This window comes from Arvicanthis niloticus, chromosome 22 (genome assembly GCF_011762505.2).
Source record: "Arvicanthis niloticus isolate mArvNil1 chromosome 22, mArvNil1.pat.X, whole genome shotgun sequence".
In the NCBI taxonomy this organism is placed as follows: domain Eukaryota; kingdom Metazoa; phylum Chordata; class Mammalia; order Rodentia; family Muridae; genus Arvicanthis; species Arvicanthis niloticus.
In genome coordinates, this window is record NC_133429.1 from 2,579,324 (window position 1) to 2,598,196 (window position 18,873).

At 54.9% G+C, this 18,873-nt stretch overlaps 2 protein-coding genes across 5 annotated transcripts; one reads left to right on the plus strand and one right to left on the minus strand.

The window, feature by feature from the left end:
* Nucleotides 1–129: 129 nt before the first annotated feature.
* Nucleotides 130–13,739, plus strand: Med16 (mediator complex subunit 16). 4 transcript variants are annotated; one of them, XM_076919552.1, is made up of 15 exons: nucleotides 130–256; nucleotides 1,061–1,226; nucleotides 1,610–1,717; nucleotides 1,859–2,028; nucleotides 4,130–4,561; nucleotides 5,029–5,134; nucleotides 7,356–7,511; nucleotides 8,159–8,367; nucleotides 8,465–8,671; nucleotides 9,162–9,372; nucleotides 10,740–10,873; nucleotides 11,373–11,570; nucleotides 11,802–12,018; nucleotides 12,799–12,882; nucleotides 13,097–13,739. In XM_076919552.1, exons 1-15 carry the CDS (start codon nucleotides 179–181, stop codon nucleotides 13,117–13,119), a joined length of 2,499 nt encoding a protein of 832 aa, XP_076775667.1. In that variant the 5' UTR covers nucleotides 130–178; the 3' UTR covers nucleotides 13,120–13,739. The 4 variants fall into 4 exon arrangements, with proteins under 4 accessions (XP_076775667.1, XP_076775664.1, XP_076775665.1 ...); XM_076919549.1 differs by having other exon boundaries at nucleotides 11,373–11,565; XM_076919550.1 differs by having other exon boundaries at nucleotides 144–256; nucleotides 1,064–1,226; nucleotides 11,373–11,565.
* Nucleotides 13,740–15,870: 2,131 nt separating this feature from the next.
* On the minus strand, nucleotides 15,871–17,657 carry Cfd (complement factor D). The gene is made up of 5 exons (XM_076919553.1): nucleotides 17,498–17,657; nucleotides 16,877–17,030; nucleotides 16,636–16,783; nucleotides 16,251–16,508; nucleotides 15,871–16,077 (listed from the first exon to the last, which is right to left on the minus strand). The coding sequence occupies exons 1-5, from the start codon at nucleotides 17,550–17,552 to the stop codon at nucleotides 15,916–15,918; spliced, it is 777 nt and encodes a 258-aa protein (XP_076775668.1). The 5' UTR covers nucleotides 17,553–17,657; the 3' UTR covers nucleotides 15,871–15,915.
* Nucleotides 17,658–18,873: the final 1,216 nt, after the last annotated feature.

Below are 18,873 nucleotides of genomic sequence, written 5' to 3' on the forward strand. Positions count from 1 at the left end.
GAAAGCTAAGCCTACCAGTAAAATGTAGCCAGTTATTAGAAAGAACAGATTATTTGTCTTTTATCGCACATTAAGCCGCAATAGTTACTAGGAATTATTATATGCAAATTAACCGGGGCAGGGGCGTAGCCGGGGTTCTCCCAGAAGTCTGTGCGAGGGGGCCGGCGCGGGCCGAGAGATGGCGGCGCCGGATCCCGGGCGTTGGGGCGAGTGTGGACCGCGGCCCCCTGGCCGACTTGGCTCCCGGGGCGGACAGGTCAGTGCGGGGTGCGGGTTACAGGACGCGTGGCTAGTGCGTTTTGGGCTAGGCCTGCGAGCGGAAGGCCGATGGGCGGGGCCTGCGGGGTCAGAGGGCGGGCCTGGGAACAAAGCTTTCTGGGTAGAGGTTGGTGTAGGAGGGATGTGATTGGGATCCGAGCTTGAGGTGAAGCCTGAAGCAACTAAGCTGAGGAGGGGGCGTGGCCCGAGGGGCTGAGCCTCCCTGGGAGGGGCGTGGCCTGATGTTCAGAAGTTGGACGGAGGGGCGGAGCCTGAAGAAATAAGACTGATTGGGATGTGGCCTAGGAACGGAGTCTAAGGTGCGTCGGGGTTGGGAGGCTGAAGATCTGAGACTGATGCAGAGGCGTGGTGACCGATAGTCACAAACTGAGTAGAAGCCGCCGGGGCCGAAGTTAGTAGTTTGGTTTGGAGGCAGAGCCTAGGGTGATTAGACAGTGTGGGCGGGACATGGTGAAGGGGTTGTGTGCCTTGGATGTTAACTTGTCTTGGGTGTGACTAATGGGCTGGGGCGGGGGCTGAGCTGCTAGGTCGGGGCAAGGCTTTGGGACTGAACTAGAGTGTAGACTGAGGCCCAGACTGAAGTGGTAGGGGTGGGCCCGGTTGTGTGTGTGAAGGGCTTGTAGGCTGAGTTCAGGCTGATCTGGATGGGTGACAGGTGGCCTAGAGAGGGGTGACCTCAGGGGGGGTCATCGTGGAATTTATAGCAGGGCTGGGGCTGGAGAACATTCTAGACCCGCTTTAGCTGGGAGCTGCTCTAGAGCAATGCCTCCCTTTTCCCCAGGAGCCAGGGACCGTGCTGGGTGCGGTGGGTATGATGGACTTGGCCTACGTGTGCGAATGGGAGAAGTGGACCAAGAGCACATACTGCCCGTCCCTGCCCCTGGCCTGCGCCTGGTCCTGCAGGAATCTCATTGCCTTCACCACAGACCTACGCAATGATGACCAGGGTGAGTGCTGGCTCTCCTTACCTGGCTGGGACCTGGGGATCAAGACCATGTGGGTGGGCTTGCCAGGTGTGGGTCCACTGTGCCTCAGATTTCCTGATACAGTGTGGCCCAATTTGGAAAGCTCATGGTGCCAAAGCCAGGCTCGCTATTGCCAGTTAGAGGGTTTAGAGAGGCCCAGGAAAGCAAGGTGGGAGAAGAGACATCCACTTTCTGGTCACCATCCTCCAACTCTATTGTTAGTGCCACTGAAAGAAACATTGTGGCTGTACCGGATGCCCTGTTCAGGGGTTAGCAGCATGGCGGAGGTTATAGAAGAGGTGCAGTGGGGGTGGGAGTCGTGGGCACCGTGAGCCATGCTGACCTCAGTGCTCTCTCCACTGCAGACCTGACACACATGATCCACATCCTAGACACGGAACACCCCTGGGAAGTGCACTCTGTCAGCTCTGGCCACAGTGAGGCCATCACCTGCCTGGAGTGGGACCAGTCAGGTGAGGCCATGAGAGCAGGGGATGCTGCCTTCCTCAGAGCCTGGGGACAGCCCCCGCTCACTGAAGTGCAGAGTGGGGAGGGAGCACCCAGCAGTTTACCTGCCTATCAGAAGGGCCCCTCACACATCTCTTCTGTCACAGGGTCCCGACTCCTGTCTGCTGATGCCGACGGGCAGATCAAGTGTTGGAGCATGGCTGACCACCTGGCCAACAGCTGGGAGAGCTCAGTGGGCAGCCAGGTGGAGGGGGACCCCATCGTGGCCCTGTCCTGGCTGCACAATGGGGTGAAGCTGGCACTGCACGTGGAGAAGGTGAGTGACGTCACTGGGGCACCAAGGGGTGGGTAGATGGGACCACGAGCCGCCACACCAGTCTCTCTCCCAGCAGGCAGCTCTCTCTGAGCTCAAGGCCAGCCTGGTCTACATATCCAATTGCAGGGCAGCCAGGGCTACACAGTGATTCTTGGTCTGCCTTTTTTTTTTTTTTTTTTTTTTGGTTTTTTGAGACAGGGTTTCTCTGTATAGCCCTGGCTGTCCTGGAGCTCAGGCTGGCCTCGAACTCAGAAATCCGCCTGCCTCTGCCTCCCAAGTGCTGGGATAAAGCCACCACTTCCCAGCTGGTCTGCCAATTTTAATATAAGAGCTAGAGAGAAAGGTTGCTCAGTGGTTAGAGCACTGGCTACTCCTGCAGAGGACCAGGGTTACATTCCCAGCACAGGCATGGCAGCTCACAGCATCTGTGATTCCAGCTCCAAGGGACCCTATAGGCATAAATTTTTTTCAAGCTACTTTTAGTAAGCATTCAGCCTCTCCTCTAGCCACCACCCAGCAGAGGTAGTGAAGAGAAAAGTTATTAGGATGGGGAAGTGGACTGTTCAGCAGCAGTTCTTTGGGGGTGAGCTCGATCTTCTTGGCAGCAGTTCAGTCCCGTAGAAAACCCCAAATACAACTTAGCAGCTGCAGACCAGTCCTCTAGGGAGGCAGACACCAGGCAGGAACCAGCAGCTACAGTCCAGTCCTTTCAGCAAGCAGACACCAGGCAGCTGTAGTTCAGTCCTGAAGAAACCGCCAGGCTCACTGACCAACCGGCCTGAGGTGAGGCTGTGGAGGCGGCCATCTGCGGCAGGAGCCTCGTGAGCAGTTCTTGGCCGAGTTTCTCTCAATGGCGACATCATCACAAGTTGAACTCAACAACAATGCTATGTAAAGTGAACCAATACATGGGAGTCTTTAGTGAAGAATAGCGAGGCAGAACAAACCAAACCATGGCTCAGTGCTCGTCTCCCACTGTCTGTGGAGTCACATTTATACTCCTTCATAAAGTGTCTTTTCATGTGTCTGCTGTATCAAAGCATCCTTTCTCCTGTGTGCCCGGCAAAACTAACATAACTTTCCAAAGAACTAGAATTTCCCACTTGAGGACCCTGCGCCTTCTGACACCCACAGAGGCCTCATCTATGTGCACACACCCACGTGCTGAGAGAGTGCCTTATCCGTGTGCACACACACATGCAGAGAGAATGCCTCACCCATGTGCGTACACACACACACATGCAGGGCAAATGCAACTCAAGCACAAGATAATCAGTCTCTTTTGTTGTCATTGTTCTGGTTTTTAAGACGGGGTTTCTCTGTGTAGCCCAGGCTGTCCTAGAACTTGCTCTGTAGACTGGGCTGCCTTCAAACTTATAGATCTGCCTGCCTCTGCTTCTGCCTCTTAAGTGCTAGGATTAAAGGCATGTGCTACCACCACCACCCAGATATAAATCTTAAAAAAATCAATGTGAAAAAAGTTTTATTAGCTGGGCAGTGATGGCCCACCCAGCACTCAGGAGGCAGAGGCAGGTGGATCTCTTGAGTTTGAGACCAGCTCAGTCTACAGAGCAAGTTCTAGGACAGCCTGGGCTACACAGAGAAAACAATATCAAAAAAGTTTTGTCTTGCTTTGTTTTCTTTAACAAAAAATTTTTATTGAGCTGGTTATGATAGTGCATGCCTGTCATCCCAGAATTTGGAAGGCTGAGGCAAGAGGATCATAACTGCATCTAGCCTGGGCTACATACTCTGTCTCAAGCAAAGTATGTCTTGTATGTAAATTACACCAATTTGGAAATATAGACTATAAAGACAAGTAGCTGGTACTGAGGCAACATTCCACAGAGAATGCACACTGCTCACAAGTGGAGTTTTGGATGCACCATTGCACCATGCAAATAGCCTCTGCTACAGAGGCAAAGGTGGAGCCGTGAGGTCACCACAGAGAAACTGAAAGTACTGTTTGATCCCCTGAGGAAACTGCTAGTGCCCCTGCAGTGCTCTTGCCACATTGTTGCTCTGTGCAGTCAGATCATAGAAGGCAGCTAGCCCCAGGAGGAGCTGAGCAAGCCCTTCCTCCCATTTCCCCTTTTCACAGTCTGGTGCCTCCAGCTTCGGAGAGAAGTTCTCACGTGTGAAGTTCTCCCCATCACTCACACTGTTCGGTGGCAAGCCAATGGAGGGTTGGATTGCAGTGACAGTCAGTGGCCTGGTGACTGTGTCCCTCCTGAAGCCCAGCGGGCAGGTGCTGACGTCCACAGAGAGCCTGTGCCGGCTGCGTGGCCGAGTGGCGCTGGCCGACATCGCTTTCACAGGCGGTGGGAACATCGTGGTGGCCGCTGCGGATGGCAGCAGTGCGTCACCCGTGAAGTTCTACAAGGTGTGCGTGAGCGTGGTGAGCGAGAAGTGCCGCATCGACACGGAGATCCTGCCCTCGCTGTTTATGCGCTGCACCACGGATCCCAACCGCAAAGACAGGTTCCCCGCCATCACACACCTCAAGTTCCTGGCGCGAGACATGTCTGAGCAGGTGAGCTCAGCAGTGTCCTGTCATGGGGTCAGAATCTGATGGACCTGGTGGAGGCAGGGAAGGTCCCTGCTGGTGGCCCAGGTGGCATCGGCATCCCTCAGCTAGTGGCTCCTTCCTCTTAGAGCTGGCCATGTCTCCCGTTCTCCCTGCCCCTTACCCTACTGCTCACCTTCCATGGCGAAACCAGGTCTGGAGGATGTGAGAAAGCCCCCTGTCCTGAGTCCTGGCTACCACAGAAGGTGGCCTGTCTGGGGACATGTCCTGCCTTGTCTTTGGGGCTCTCATTCCACTGGTCACGGGTCACCTGCTTCCCATTGCACTTGTGAAATCTCGCAGCCACGAACCTCTTGAAAGCCCTGGCATATTTGGGCTGACAGTCCTGTGTAGAGCCATCACTGGAGGATGCAAATGAGACATGGGAGGTGGGAGTGCTCCAGGAGACACCCCTCACCAAGCCCCACCCTCAGGTGCTCCTGTGTGCGTCCAGCCAGACCAGCAGCCTGGTAGAGTGCTGGTCCCTGCGGAAAGAGGGCCTTCCTGTGAACAACATCTTCCAGCAGATCTCGCCTGTGGGTGAGTACTTCAGGCTTCTCTCCTGAGGGAAGCTCAGGGCTTTTCTCGCCTTCTGTGAGCAGCCAGGCTCATGGCTTTTGGGTTCCAGGCAGGGTCTATAGTCTGTGTCCTTGGCTGGCCTTGAATGCATGAAACTCAACCTGCCTCTGTGCTGAGAATTCTGGAATTTTGGGTTCTTTAAAAAAAAACAAACCCAGGCGGTGGTGGCGCACGCCTTTAATCCCAGCACTTGGGAGGCAGAGGCAGGCAGATTTCTGAGTCCAGCCTGGTCTACAGAGTGAGTTCCAGGACAGCCAGGGCTACAGAGAAACCCTGTCTCGAAAAACCAAAAAAAAAAAAAAAAACCAACACAGAAACACAGAACTATGTTGTTTTCATTTTAACCCCAGGTGTGGGATGTGGGGTTGCTTCGGACTGTCAACGGCTGACTGTGATTTGCCGAGTGCTCTAGTCGAGGCAGGTTTTTGCCAGCTGTAGATAGTTTCTGAGATTCTGTGACATTTCGGGATTCTGGGAACTTTTCAAAGGGTGTGTACAGGCTGGAGCTCTGAGAGGTGGGGCTGGTTGTGGTTTGTTAGTAGTCGTGCTCAAAGAAAAAACAAAACAGGAAAGAAATTAGATTCAAGGGTCGATCTCTCGCCCCTCAACCCTTCTTTCTCTGCTATCTAGTGATAGGAGAGAAATGGGGGGCAGGGGTGGGAAAAAAAGACCCACAAAGTAGCAAAGTCCTGCTGCATGCCTCTGGCTCCTGAGCCCTGGTATTAAAGGTGTGGCCTTGTTAATTTACTCAGATTGATTTGTCCTTCCACAGTCCCTGGAGGCTGTTGGTTTCTTGCTTAGAGTGGGAGCCAAGGTTTCAGAGCCCTGGTGAGGACAGTCTAGGACACCCCCACACAGGATGAAGAAATGCCCTTTGCAAAGGTCCTGGGAGGGGCCAGCAACCAAGGGCTGAGCTGTGAAGGGTTCCCACAACTAAGGGAGGCATTTTACTTTAAAAGGCATGGAATCATCTAGAAATCCCAGAGAGGAGGCTGGAGTTGAGTGGAGTTGAGTGTTTTTTACCAAGGCCACACAGCACACCTCTCCACAGCGCACTTGCTTACAAAGGGGACGAGCTACTGAGGCCAGCCATAGCATGACCTTCCCCTACACAGAAAGGAAATGAGGCTGACAGGCCACGCTGACCCTGTGGCCGTGCTGACCCTGTGGCTGCTAGAGGACCTAATTGGCCCCCTAATGAAGTTGTGTCAAGAGGCCTCTGCTGCAGTTACTGTAAACTGCCCTTTGTGGCCAGCAAGTAATTGACTGTGAATAGCGTCCCGCTGTGTTTCCTGCATGGCTGAGTCACAGGCAATCTGCTGGCCGGCACAGTGGGCAGCCCCTCCCCACACGCACCTGAGCCTCCCACAGATGCCCAGTGGGTGGTGCTTGGCAGCCTTGGATAACCAAGCTGAGGTGTGGTGACCATGGTGACAGAAACTGGCTGTGGTCAAGGCAGGGATGTGGCTGAGATGCCCTGGGCGCCACAGAGTTGTTAGCTGCTGATTTCAGGTGTTTCCTTTGTTCATTCATTCATTTGAATTTTGAAAAGTCTTGGACCCTAACCCACCCTCTCTGGCATCAGACTCTGAGCCATCCTCCTGCCTCTGCCTCTGGTAAGCCAGGATGACAGGCATGCACCTGCTTTCTGCGTTCCTTCTGAGAGAGCAGCAGCCTTAGTGCAAGGAAGCCCTGACTGCTCTAAATACTCGACTGTTTCCCCTTGAGAGTTTCACTTGCTGGAGCTCCCTGTGTGGTCACAGCCAGTCTCAGGGATGGAGACGGACATAGATAACCCATCCGAGCCAGAGAGCTCCTCCATCTTGGTGCTGGATGACAAGCACTGGCCACTGTTCCCATCTCATTCCATGCTGGGGATGGAGCCCAGGACCTCATGATTGCTGGGCAGGAAGGCTAGCTTGGGCTACATAGAGGGCCCAAGGCCAGCCAGCATAAGGTCTCTGAGATCCTGTTTCAAATAGGAAAAGAAAAATGCCAGGACTGGTCCTACTGGTTCTCGGGTCTTCTTACATCCTCAAACCAAGTGGCTGAGGGAGGGCTGTTTGGCCCACCAGTCCTCTTCCTGAATTGGGACAGGGGTGGCACTGCTGTCCTGAGGTAGTGCTCATCTTTCTGTTACACTCTCCCACACCCCTTTTTTTTCCTGTCCCCAACTATTCAGTTGGTGACAAACAGCCCATGATCCTCAAGTGGCGCATCCTGTCGGCCACCAACGACCTGGACCGCGTCTCCGCAGTGGCCCTGCCGAAACTGCCCATCTCACTCACCAACACGGATCTCAAGGTCGCCAGTGACACCCAGTTCTATCCAGGCCTTGGTATGTTAAGCCTGGGAGCAGCCAGCCCAGCATCTGTACCTGTGTGTGATGGGCATAGGGGTGGGGGTGGATTCTGAGGGTTAAGGGTTCCTGGTTAAGGGTTCTGAGACATGTTGTGATAAAGGTCCAGAAAGCTGCCAAATAGCCGTGCTCCTTAATATATAAAGAGCTGTGGCCAGCTAATTAAAAAGCTGCATTCCTTAATATGTAGAGTTGTAGCTGATTAACAAGGTATAGTCCTTAAGATGTACACAGGTTTAGCCAGTTAATAGAAAACCGTGCTTCCTGATACGAAGAGCTATGGATAATTAACAGTAATTTAGGAACATGGGGTGAAATCCTTTTGCTGAGACAAATACATAATCACTAAAGTATATTACATTATATTGGTCCTGGGTTCAGATCCTTCAAGTCCCTGCTTATAAGTCAGTCAGGTGCCTTCTCCAGCCAGCTGCTCAGCTATGAGGTGGGGTTGCTTCTGTGCCTAGGTCCTTATTTTCGTGGCTGCTATATGATGGGGAGAATGCATAACGTTAGGGGCGGTGGCCAAGCCTGAGGAATATTCTGGGAGGGAGCCTGGGCCTCCATGGTTCTTGAGGTCACTAAGGGCTCCCCACCCCATCCTGACCACACCCCCCTACTCCCAGGCTTAGCACTGGCCTTCCAGGACGGCAGCGTACACATGGTGCATCGGCTGTCCCTGCAGACCATGGCGGTGTTCTACAGCTCAGCCCCGCGCTCGCTGGATGAGCCTGCCCTGAAGCGCTCGCGCACGACATGCCCTGCCGTACACTTCAAGGCCATGCAGCTGTCCTGGACTTCGCTGGCCCTGGTGGGCATCGACAATCACGGGAAGGTGAGTGCCCTGACAGGGAGGGGCGGGGAGGGGAGGGCAGCCGGAGGAGGGGAGGTGTGGGTGCGCAGTATGTCTCCTCAGCATAGCGTCCCCCCAGCTCAGCATGCTGCGTATCTCTCCGTCCCTGGGACACCCGCTGGAGCCCAAGCTGGCCCTGCAGCACCTGCTGTTCCTGCTGGAGTACTGCATGGTGACCGGCTATGACTGGTGGGACATCTTGCTGCACGTGCAGCCGGGCATGGTGCAGAGCCTGGTGGAGCGGCTGCACGAGGAGTACACACGCCAGAAGCCCGCCCTGCAACAGGTTGGGCTGACAGGTTGGCGGGGCGTGTGTGGGCGGGGCTTCTACTTAAACTGTCCCCAGACAGTTTCTGTGGGGTTGTGGGTTCTTCTCTCTGTGGGGTTGTGGGTAACACCCTATTGCTGACCTCATAGTGGGTGGGGAGATAGAGGGGTGCAGGCTTATGGACCCTGCAGGCCAGAGGTTGGGGCAGGAGGATCATGATTTGAGGGTCAGTCTGGACTGCAGAGCGAGACATTGTCTCAGATCTAAGTAGTCAGGACTGCTTCTCAAGAGAGGAGAGCACATCAAAGCATGTGGGGACTCATAACTGGCCCCTGTCACCCTTGCTAATGTGTGTCCTGGGGATGTTGAATTCGTACCCATTGGATCACAAAGAGGGGAAGGTCCCAGCCAAGTGGCCCTTTCCCATAATCTCTTGCTCCCTGGGCCCCGGGTGCGAGCCCCTAGCTGGCCAGGCCTTCCACTCACTTCTGTGCCACCCCCTTCCAAGGTCCTCTCCACCCGGATCCTGGCCATGAAGGCCTCGCTGTGCAAGCTGTCACCCTGCACCGTGGCTCGTGTGTGTGACTACCACACCAAGCTGTTCCTCATGGCTATCACTTCCACCCTCAAGTCGCTGCTGCGCCCACACTTCCTCAACACCCCTGACAAGAGCCCTGGGGACCGCCTGGCCGAGACCTGCGCCAAGATCACGGATGTGGGTGGGTGTACAGCCTTCCCTATGTAAAAGGTCACGGATGTGGGTGGGTGTACAGCCTTCCCTATGTAAAAGGTCACGGATGTGGGTGGGTGTACAGCCTTCCCTATGTAAAAGGTCACGGATGGGGTGGGTGTACAGCCTTCCCTATGTAAAAGGTCACGGATGTGGTGGGTGTACAGCCTTCCCTATGTAAAAGGTCACGGATGTGGTGGGTGTACAGCCTTCCCTATGTAAAAGGTCACGGATGTGGTGGGTGTACAGCCTTCCCTATGTAAAAGGTCACGGATGTGGTGGGTGTACAGCCTTCCCTATGTAAAAGGTCACGGATGTGGGTGGGTGTACAGCCTTCCCTATGTAAAAGGTCACGGATGTGGTGGGTGTACAGCCTTCCCTATGTAAAAGGTCACGGATGTGGGTGGGTGTACAGCCTTCCCTATGTAAAAGGTCACGGATGTGGTGGGTGTACAGCCTTCCCTATGTAAAAGGTCACGGATGTGGGTGGGTGTACAGCCTTCCCTATGTAAAAGGTCACGGATGTGGGTGGGTGTACAGCCTTCCCTATGTAAAAGGTCACGGATGTGGGTGGGTGTACAGCCTTCCCTATGTAAAAGGTCACGGATGTGGTGGGTGTACAGCCTTCCCTATGTAAAAGGTCACGGATGTGGTGGGTGTACAGCCTTCCCTATGTAAAAGGTCACGGATGTGGTGGGTGTACAGCCTTCCCTATGTAAAAGGTCACGGATGTGGTGGGTGTACAGCCTTCCCTATGTAAAAGGTCACGGATGTGGGTGGGTGTACAGCCTTCCCTATGTAAAAGGTCACGGATGTGGTGGGTGTACAGCCTTCCCTATGTAAAAGGTCACGGATGTGGGTGGGTGTACAGCCTTCCCTATGTAAAAGGTCACGGATGTGGGTGGGTGTACAGCCAGCCCTTGAGGTGGGTACTGGGAGTCTGTACCTGAGCTCAAGCCCTGTGCAGCTGTCCATGCCCTTGGGTATGAGGTGTGGCCTGGTGGTAGAGCACCTGCCTGCCATAAACCAGATGTGGTATGGCACAAAACAAAGGTCAGAGGTTCAAAGTCTACAAGTTAGCAGTGAGCCTGGGGTACATAAGATCCTGCGTCCAAAAAAAAAAAAAAAAAATGGTCTTTGTGAGTGACCTAGCTGCATGCACAGCTGTGGTATGTCACTTGCTTTTTCACAGCTGAGTGATATTCCTTTCTGTAGAGCTATGGGAGAGTAGCTTCTGCCTGTCCTGAATGAAGGTGTTCGGCGTGGGTGGGAACCTGCCCTGGGACCTGTGGGGGTTTTGGAGCCAGGGTGTTGCCCACCCCCATGTTCCCTTAGCACCCTTCACTGTCCCCACAGACATCGACAAAGTCATGATCAACCTGAAGACAGAAGAGTTCGTCCTGGACATGAACACTTTGCAGGCGCTGCAGCAGTTGCTACAGTGGGTGGGAGACTTCGTGCTCTACCTCCTGGTCAGCCTGCCCAACCAGGTAGAGCCCCACCCCTGCCTCTGCCCCAGCCCCCAGAGTTTCCCCTCTAGTCTCCCTGTCCCCACCTTTATTTCAGTGAGCAGCACTCCACTACACTCCCCTGCTCCTGTCTGGGGGTGGGGGGGTCAAGAGAGTGACTTCACCTTTCTGTCTGTCCCCGGGTCATTTGAGGCTTCTAGCCTTCAAAAGTCCCCAGGCTGCAGGGTCATAGGTTCAGCCCCTGGCTTCCGTTCTGTGGGAGGTTCAGATAGCCGCCCTTGGCCTGGGTAAGCCTCCACCAGGTGCCTAGCAGCACCACGGATACTGGACTTGCTCACTTTTTGTGCCACTCTCGGTCTGTAGGGCGCTGAGCACAGTTCTGGCCTCCCTGACTCAGCCAGCTGTGGCCGTGATCTCACTCAGGGTCGAGGGTTCGCTGGAAACTGGCCCTTTTGCATGCACAGCCGCCCAGGGTATGCTCACATCCCACCCTCACTCCCAGTGTGGCTCACTCCCACAGGGCTCCCCGCTGAGGCCTGGCCACAGCTTCCTCCGAGATGGTACCTCCCTGGGCATGCTGCGTGAGTTGATGGTTGTCATCCGAATCTGGGGCCTGCTGAAGCCCAGCTGCCTGCCCGTCTACACAGCCACCTCGGACACCCAGGACAGCATGTCCCTGCTCTTCCGGCTGCTCACCAAGCTGTGGATCTGCTGTGAGGCCTTATAACAGCCCCTGCTCATTTTCTCCCATCAGCCCACCTCTAGAATTTAAGCTTCTTACCATTCCCCCGGCATTCGACATGAGCCCTTAATCATAGGGCACATGTCCCTATTCACAGCTGAGACATCTGCAGGCAGGGCCCCAGGGAGGCTGTAGTGGGTGCCATGCGGGTCACAAACTAGCTTCCTGGGAAGGGTTCTGTGTAGTGACCCCAACCCCTTTCCATAGGCCGTGATGAGGGCCCAGCCAGTGAACCAGATGAAGGTTTGGTTGATGAATGCTGCCTGCTGCCCAGCCAGCTGCTGGTCCCCAACCTGGACTGGCTTCCTGCCAGTGACGGCCTGGTCAGTCGCCTGCAACCCAAGCAGCCCCTGCGACTGCGCTTCGGCAGGGCACCCACTCTGCCCAGCAGCACTCCCACCCTGCAGCTGGACGGCGTCACCAGGTATGTGCTGCCCACCCATCCCTCCCTCCTTCCCCCCACACCCTGCCCAGCCAGCAGCCCCCTGAAGGTCTCCACACCACAGCTTCCCTTCAAGGTTCTCTCCTACCGAGGTTTCAGTGCTTTTAGAGCCTGGTGTCTCTAATGACCATGTTCTGTGTCACCAGGTCTGTGCAGGGAGATGAGAACTTGCCGTTCCAGCCTTCACTGTGTGCATAGAAACAGGGTTTGTTGTTTTTGACAGAGGGTGCCTCTGGCAGTCCTGGGACTCGCTCTGCGGACCAGGCTCCTCTCATCAAACTCAGTGATCCACTGCCTCTGCTTCCCAAGTGCTGGCATTAGAGAAATGTGCCACCACACCTGAGATGTTTTGAGATGTTTGGATTTTTGTTTCATGTAGCCCAGGCTGGCCTCGTACTTAGTGTGTGGCAGGAATCTGACCCACCAGCCTCCAACTCTGAGCTCACAGCTCTGCATGGAGAATTCAGTTGCTTCACCAATTTGCTGAAGCTGTAGTGGAGCCCGCTGCAGGCCAGCGTTTGTTGATAAGGGGCTGCTGTGCCCCTCCCATAACGAGGCTATCACCCTGTCTTGTGTGTACACTGTCCCATCAGCCATGTTGGGAAGGTTCTGGAAACACTGGCCCTATCTCACCAGGAAAAGGCCATCAGCTGTGTTATGGTTGAGCCCCAGGGTCACACACCAGAAGCCACCCTCTGCTGCCTGGCTGACACAGCACTGTGGGCACAGGTCCCACAGCCATCACTCCCCTCTCATCCCCAGGGCCCCTGGCCAGCCTAAGATTGACCATCTCCGGAGGCTGCACCTGGGCGCCTACCCCACTGAGGAGTGCAAAGCCTGTACCAGGTGAGGGCTGCAGCCAGGCTGGAGATCCTGTGTTTCCCTCCAGGGCCACACAGCCAGCCTGGGAGCTAGGGGGTAGGCAGCTGGGGGGGGGGGGGGGCTGGGTTGTGGCCTTGTGTCATACCTGGCTTGGGCAGGCTAGGGGTTCCGGGCGTAACACCTTGCCCAGCTGTGCAGGTACTTGGGACGGTAAGGTCAACAGTTCCTGGTTCTCCAGGTGTGGCTGTGTCACCATGCTGAAGTCGCCCAACGAGACAACCGCCGTAAAACAGTGGGAACAACGCTGGATCAAGAACTGCCTGTGTGGTGGGCTGTGGCGCAAAGTGCCTCTCAGCCGTTCCTGACCCTCCGAGCAGAGGCAGGGGACTGTCTGTGATGAAACAGTGACATTGCTGTCCTCACTGGGGCAGATACCCACCAGGAGCCTGGGCTGCCCCTCTAGGGGCATGTGGCATCTCCAGGGGCATGTGGCATCTCCAGGGGCATGTGGCATCTCCAGGAGCATGTGGCATCTCCAGGGGCATATCCAAGCCAGCTTGAAGGATCTGGGCTGTGTGTTCATCCTTTAAAAGATCCACAGTTGCCGGGCAGTGGTGGCGCATGCCTTTAATCCCAGCACTTGGGAGGCAGAGGCAGGTGGATTTCTGAGTTCCAGGCCAGCCTGGTCTACAGAGTGAGTTCCAGGACAACCAGGACTACACAGAGAAACCCTGTCTTGAAAAAAGCCAAAAAAAAAAAAAAAAAAAAAAAAAAAAAAGATCCACAGTTTATATGCCCGTTGTGTGGGAGTCATCTGCCTCAGTTTTCTTTGGGGCCTATGGGAGGGGAAGACTGGCCTAATAAAGTTCTCTTGTACACCAGGGTTTTGTTGTCACCGTGGTCCCTACCACACTGCCCGCTAGGTGAGGCTCTGTGCCTAGGAGGAACCCACACAGGGAAGCCGAGTGACTGCCAGCCCCTCCCCAGCTGCCTCCATCTGGCCTTAGCTGTTGGTCCCCAGGGGTCCTGCCTTCAAGCACCCCCATCTCATCTGCTGCTGCAGCTGTGGGTGGCCAGGCCTCTTTGCTCTTGATAATTGGCTTTGTTTTCTCCCCGAACCCTGTGGAGCTGAGTACAAGGCTAAGCCAGCATGACCCAGCTCTTGGGGAGGGCGCCTGTCTCTCTTGCGCCAAAGGATGCTCCCCTCCGTTTGGCTACTTTGTGGGTTCTTCTATCCTTTCAGTCCCTAACACTAATAGGGATAAGGGTGACATTGCTAGGCTGCTTCCTGCCCATCCTCACCAGCAGAGTAACTTCTGTGAACAGGACTACTTAAAAAATGGCAACCAAGCCGGGCAGTGGTGGCGCACGCCTTTAATCCCAGCCAGCACTTGGGAGGCAGAGGCAGGCGGATCTCTGAGTTCGAGGCCAGCCTGGTCTACAGAGTGAGTTCCAGGACAGCCAGGGCTACACAGAGAAACCCTGTCTCGAAAAAAAACAACAACAAAAAAAGGCAACCAAGCTCCAATCCACTACCAACAACAGCAACCACCCTAGCTATATACCCTCTGAAAAGTCCCCAGAACTGCAGATGTCACACAACTACAGAAACTACCTGCAGCTAGTGAAGCCGCGCCTCTGCTAGAGTATGAGGCAAATCACAGTCAGCTGCTGACAGTCCAGTGCAGCCCCACATCCCAACAACTGAGATTAAAATGAAAACATTATCTCTGTGATTTTTTAATAAAAACCAAACTCAGAATTATCGCTGTACTCCACTGTGAGTGAGCCACAGCCAGACAAGGTAACAGAACCAGGTGGGGTATCCCAGTTTTCAACTACCTTCTCCCCAGTACTGGAATAGGCAGGCATGTGCCTGGGAGACTGGTGTACCCTTCAGGGTTTTGTGACTTCCCTTCACCCTGTTCACTGCTGCCCCTAGAGCCAGCGGTATTGTAGCATCCTGGCCATGCACAAGCCCGACTTTGGACATCCTGTAGCTGGAAACATGGCCACTCCTACATAAGCCCCCTTCCTCCGGCCAGTCCTCGAGGGCTGCTCCTGTCCGCCCTCTGTAGAGTGCTGGCTGTGCATAGCTGTATCAAGCCATCTGGGGGAAAATGCTAAACCCAGTTGAGTGGTGTCACAGGCTCCTTTGTTTAGATGTGGAGGACTCTGGGATTGTGGGACAAGGGTATTAAAACACTAACCTCCTGGGAACGGAGCTGGGGTTTGCTTATATCTGTGGCTGCTCGTCTCCCTGAGCCAGCACATAGTTGGTGCCCAATAAGTGCTAGTGCATAAAGATGACTCCAAGCCGAACCTGCCTAGCAGAAACAATTTTTTTTTTTTTTTTTGGTTTTCGAGACAGGGTTTCTCTGTGTAGTCCTGGCTGTCCTGGAACTCACTTTGTAGACCAGGCTGGCCTCGAACTCAGAAACCCGCCTGCCTCTGCCTCCCAAGTGCTGGGATTAAAGGCGTCGCCACCACCGCCCGGCCATAAAAAAAAATTTAGACCCAGGATCCAGTTCTCCCTTTCACAGCAGGATCACGAGTGGCTTCACCTTCCTCAGTCTCCAATATCTACAGGAAGTCAGAAGACTCGCTTCGCCTCGGTGTCCTGTTCTCCTGGTAGAAAGGCACAGGGTTTGGGTCCAGGTTCTGCCCATTGTCACCCACAGGGTTCCAGCCCTTGTGGCACTACAGACATTACCAATCCCATCTTCAGTGAACCAGTAAGGGCTCTGGGTTGGAATTCAGTCTTGTTCATGGCCGCTCTGTGCCTCACTCGGTTTGCCCTTTTAGTATTTATATGGTAAGGGTCAACATAAGAGCTGTCTGAGCCCAGACAACAGTCCTGGGTGCAGAAGGACCTCATTGGGGTAGGCGTGAGCCCCGCCTCACGATTCTAAAAGGAGCATGCGCGCCTCCGTGTGGCCGAGAGTGGAACCACCTGCCTTCAGCCCTCTGAGTGTGTATGCAGCAGACACTATGAGTAAAGACGCACAAGGCTCAGATGCATGCATTTATTGTGAGCCACGTGTCTCCGGTGTCCCCTCAGGCCGTCACATTACCATTCAAGATGTCCTGGATCCATGGCTCGTAGGTTGCCACGCGGGTAAAGACACCCGGCTTTCTGCTGTTGCCACAGACTCGAGAGCCCCAGGTAACCACACCTTCGACCACGTCCCCGCACACTAGAGGGCTGCCGGAGTCACCCTGTGGGGCCGGGCCACGAGTGACATGCTCACCCAATAGCCAGCAAGAAAGTGACTCCCAGAAGTTCCTGAGATTCCTGAACCCCACCCTTCCCTCAAGCCACGCCCCCGCTAGCCTGCACAGCTCAACTCCACCCACCCACCCACACCACGTGACCAGGCTGTGCCCCTCACCCTACAAGTGTCCCTGCGGTTGCTCTTTGCACACATCATGTTCTTGGTGACTGCCCCGTCATGGTGCGTGCGCAGATTGCAGGTGTTCCGGTCCATGATTGACACTGTCAGTTGCTGCAGGACATCAGGCCTGCGTCCCGCATGGGTGACCACGCCCCAACCAGCCACATCGCAGAGCGTGCCGGGTATCACTTCTCGGTCCTCGCGTTGCAAGGGCAGGGGTTTCACGTGGGGACCCAAGGAGACATTCTGGGACAGCTAAGGGAGGGAGGGGCAGAATGTAGGGAATTAATCAAGAAATGGGATCTCAAGCTGGACTGGGTTGGCGGACAGGGATTCTGGTGCAGAAGGAAGGGTCGAGGCTGGACTCTCAGTACACCCTCACCTTAAGGAGAATGAGATCGTCCTCAACGCTGTCGGGCCCGCTGCCCGGATGAGGCACCACACTTTGCACATCATACAGCCGCTTATAGGGCTCAGGGATGGACAGAGAGTGGGCACCCAGGAGCACCTGCACAATGTCATCTTTGGTCCTGGGGACAGGACGAGGGCACACCTCAGATCCATATCACAGCCTCCCGAGGCCCCCGTCCCCCCCCCACTCCCACCCGACCCCTGCCACTCACACTCCATCCATGCAGTGGGCGGCACTCAGCACCCACTGCTCATCCACCAGGGTGCCCCCACACACGTGTGTGCCATTCACTTGCACCGATGCCATGTAGGGACGAGCGTGGGCTGTGGCCTCCTGGCCACCCAGAATCCGGCCTCGGGGCTGCGCTGTTGAGGAGGGTGGGTGGACTGTAAGGATTGGGGTGGGCTGCACCTAAAGAGAGCCCACTTTGAACACTGACACCTCCAACCCACTTGCCCCAGACTCAAAAGCCATGTCAGTAAAGTGCATTCTGAGGGGCTGCAAATTCAGCGGCCTGGTGGGAGGCTCACACCCCTCAAGGCCACAGTGCACCTGCCGCAGGCTGAAGAGAACTTGCAGCGGTCACTGTTCTTCACCACAGACCCTTTAACCAGCTGGCCCTTCTCGCTGGCCCTAAGGTGAATTCTAGTTCTTTAATTCTGTAAAAGCTACAGATTTCAAATGCAGATTCTTGCTGTTGATAAAAGCTCTGGAACCAGAAGTCTCAGATTACAGATTCACAATTTGGAGGGGGGGTTCACTGCAGGGGACCCCTGCTATACCTGCCCACCCGCTGCTGTGTCAAACTGTTGTCCCTCCCTGGTCCACTCACCACATACGGCCGCCACCAGGACCACCAGAGCCACAAGGTACACGGAGCTGTGCATTTTGACGCCACTAACCCAGGCAGGCTCTCAGAGCTGTTTTATGGGCAGGCGCTTGCCTCCTGCCTCCTGCCTCCTGCCCGCTGCCTGGTGGGCAGAGACCCAACTAGGGGAGGAGAAGCTGACCTTTCGGTGCGTCAGCCCTTCTGGGATGGATTATGTAAACCTGCCAGGTGCAGGGAGGTGGGAAGAGGCAATCCCTCCTCTCCCTCCTGCATGGGACCCTTACCAGTATCTACTCTGAAGATAGGCAGGCACAAGGCATAGGTGGTGGGCAGAGGCTGGACCACCTATGATCCTGGCCCAGTAAGTATCCTTCCAGCACCAACTCTGACATGGTGTCTGTTGTAACTGGAGCAGCTGGTAACATTCTCCACCTTCTCCCTCACACACACACACCCCCTTCCTTCTTCAACTTGGAGAGAGGGTTGCTTGCCAGTGGGGGAAGGACACTTGAATCCTTTGTCCTTATTCCTGTGGTGGCTGTGGGGTCTCACACCTCAGTAAGCAGGGTGTTTCCATAAGGTTTTATGTCCTGTAAATTCTGCCTTCAGGTTAGGCTTGACCCAGGCCTGTCCTCACCAGGCCTGTTGTGGTTATGGAAACCCTGACTGTAAAATCAGACCCTCATGTCAATCAAAGTCTTGATTGACTGAGCCTAGGTCACGAGCTCCTCACACAAGCTAATCCTGAGGGTGGGTTGCAGAGGGAGAGACTGGGGCAAGGAGGGTGGGAGCTTGAGTACTCGGCTCAGCCGCTGCCTGTCAGAGCAGTGTGTTCCCTCTTCAGAGGTGACATGGTGTTGTGATGTGTTGTCCACAGGACATCTTGAGCCCCAGGACTCTCATGACAATCAGAAGCCACCTGGGAGACACACACCTTCAACCCCAGCACTCAGGAGGTGGAGGCAGAAGAATCTCTGTGAGTTTGAGGACAGCCTGGGTTACACAGTGCGTTCTGGGAAAACCATGGCTGTTGACTCAAACAAAACAGTCAGAAACCCTTTGGGGCAGAGCCAGATTGTGAAAACAGGAACCTAAGAAATTGTGACAAAATTTGGCAACAGCCCAGGGTCATGCAGCATAGGACACTTCAGTAAACAGCTCTGAACTTCCACAGACTTGGAACCCTGTCCTGCGAGGGGTGGAAGAGGGTGGGGAAGGGTAGGGTGGGTAAAAGAAGTCATTTAAGGAGTACCTGGGACAGAGCTATGGTGTCTACCACTCCAGTCTAATGGGAAAGTGGATATCATCACCATCATCACCACCACCACCATCATCACCACCACCACCATCATCACCACCATCATCATCATCACCACCAT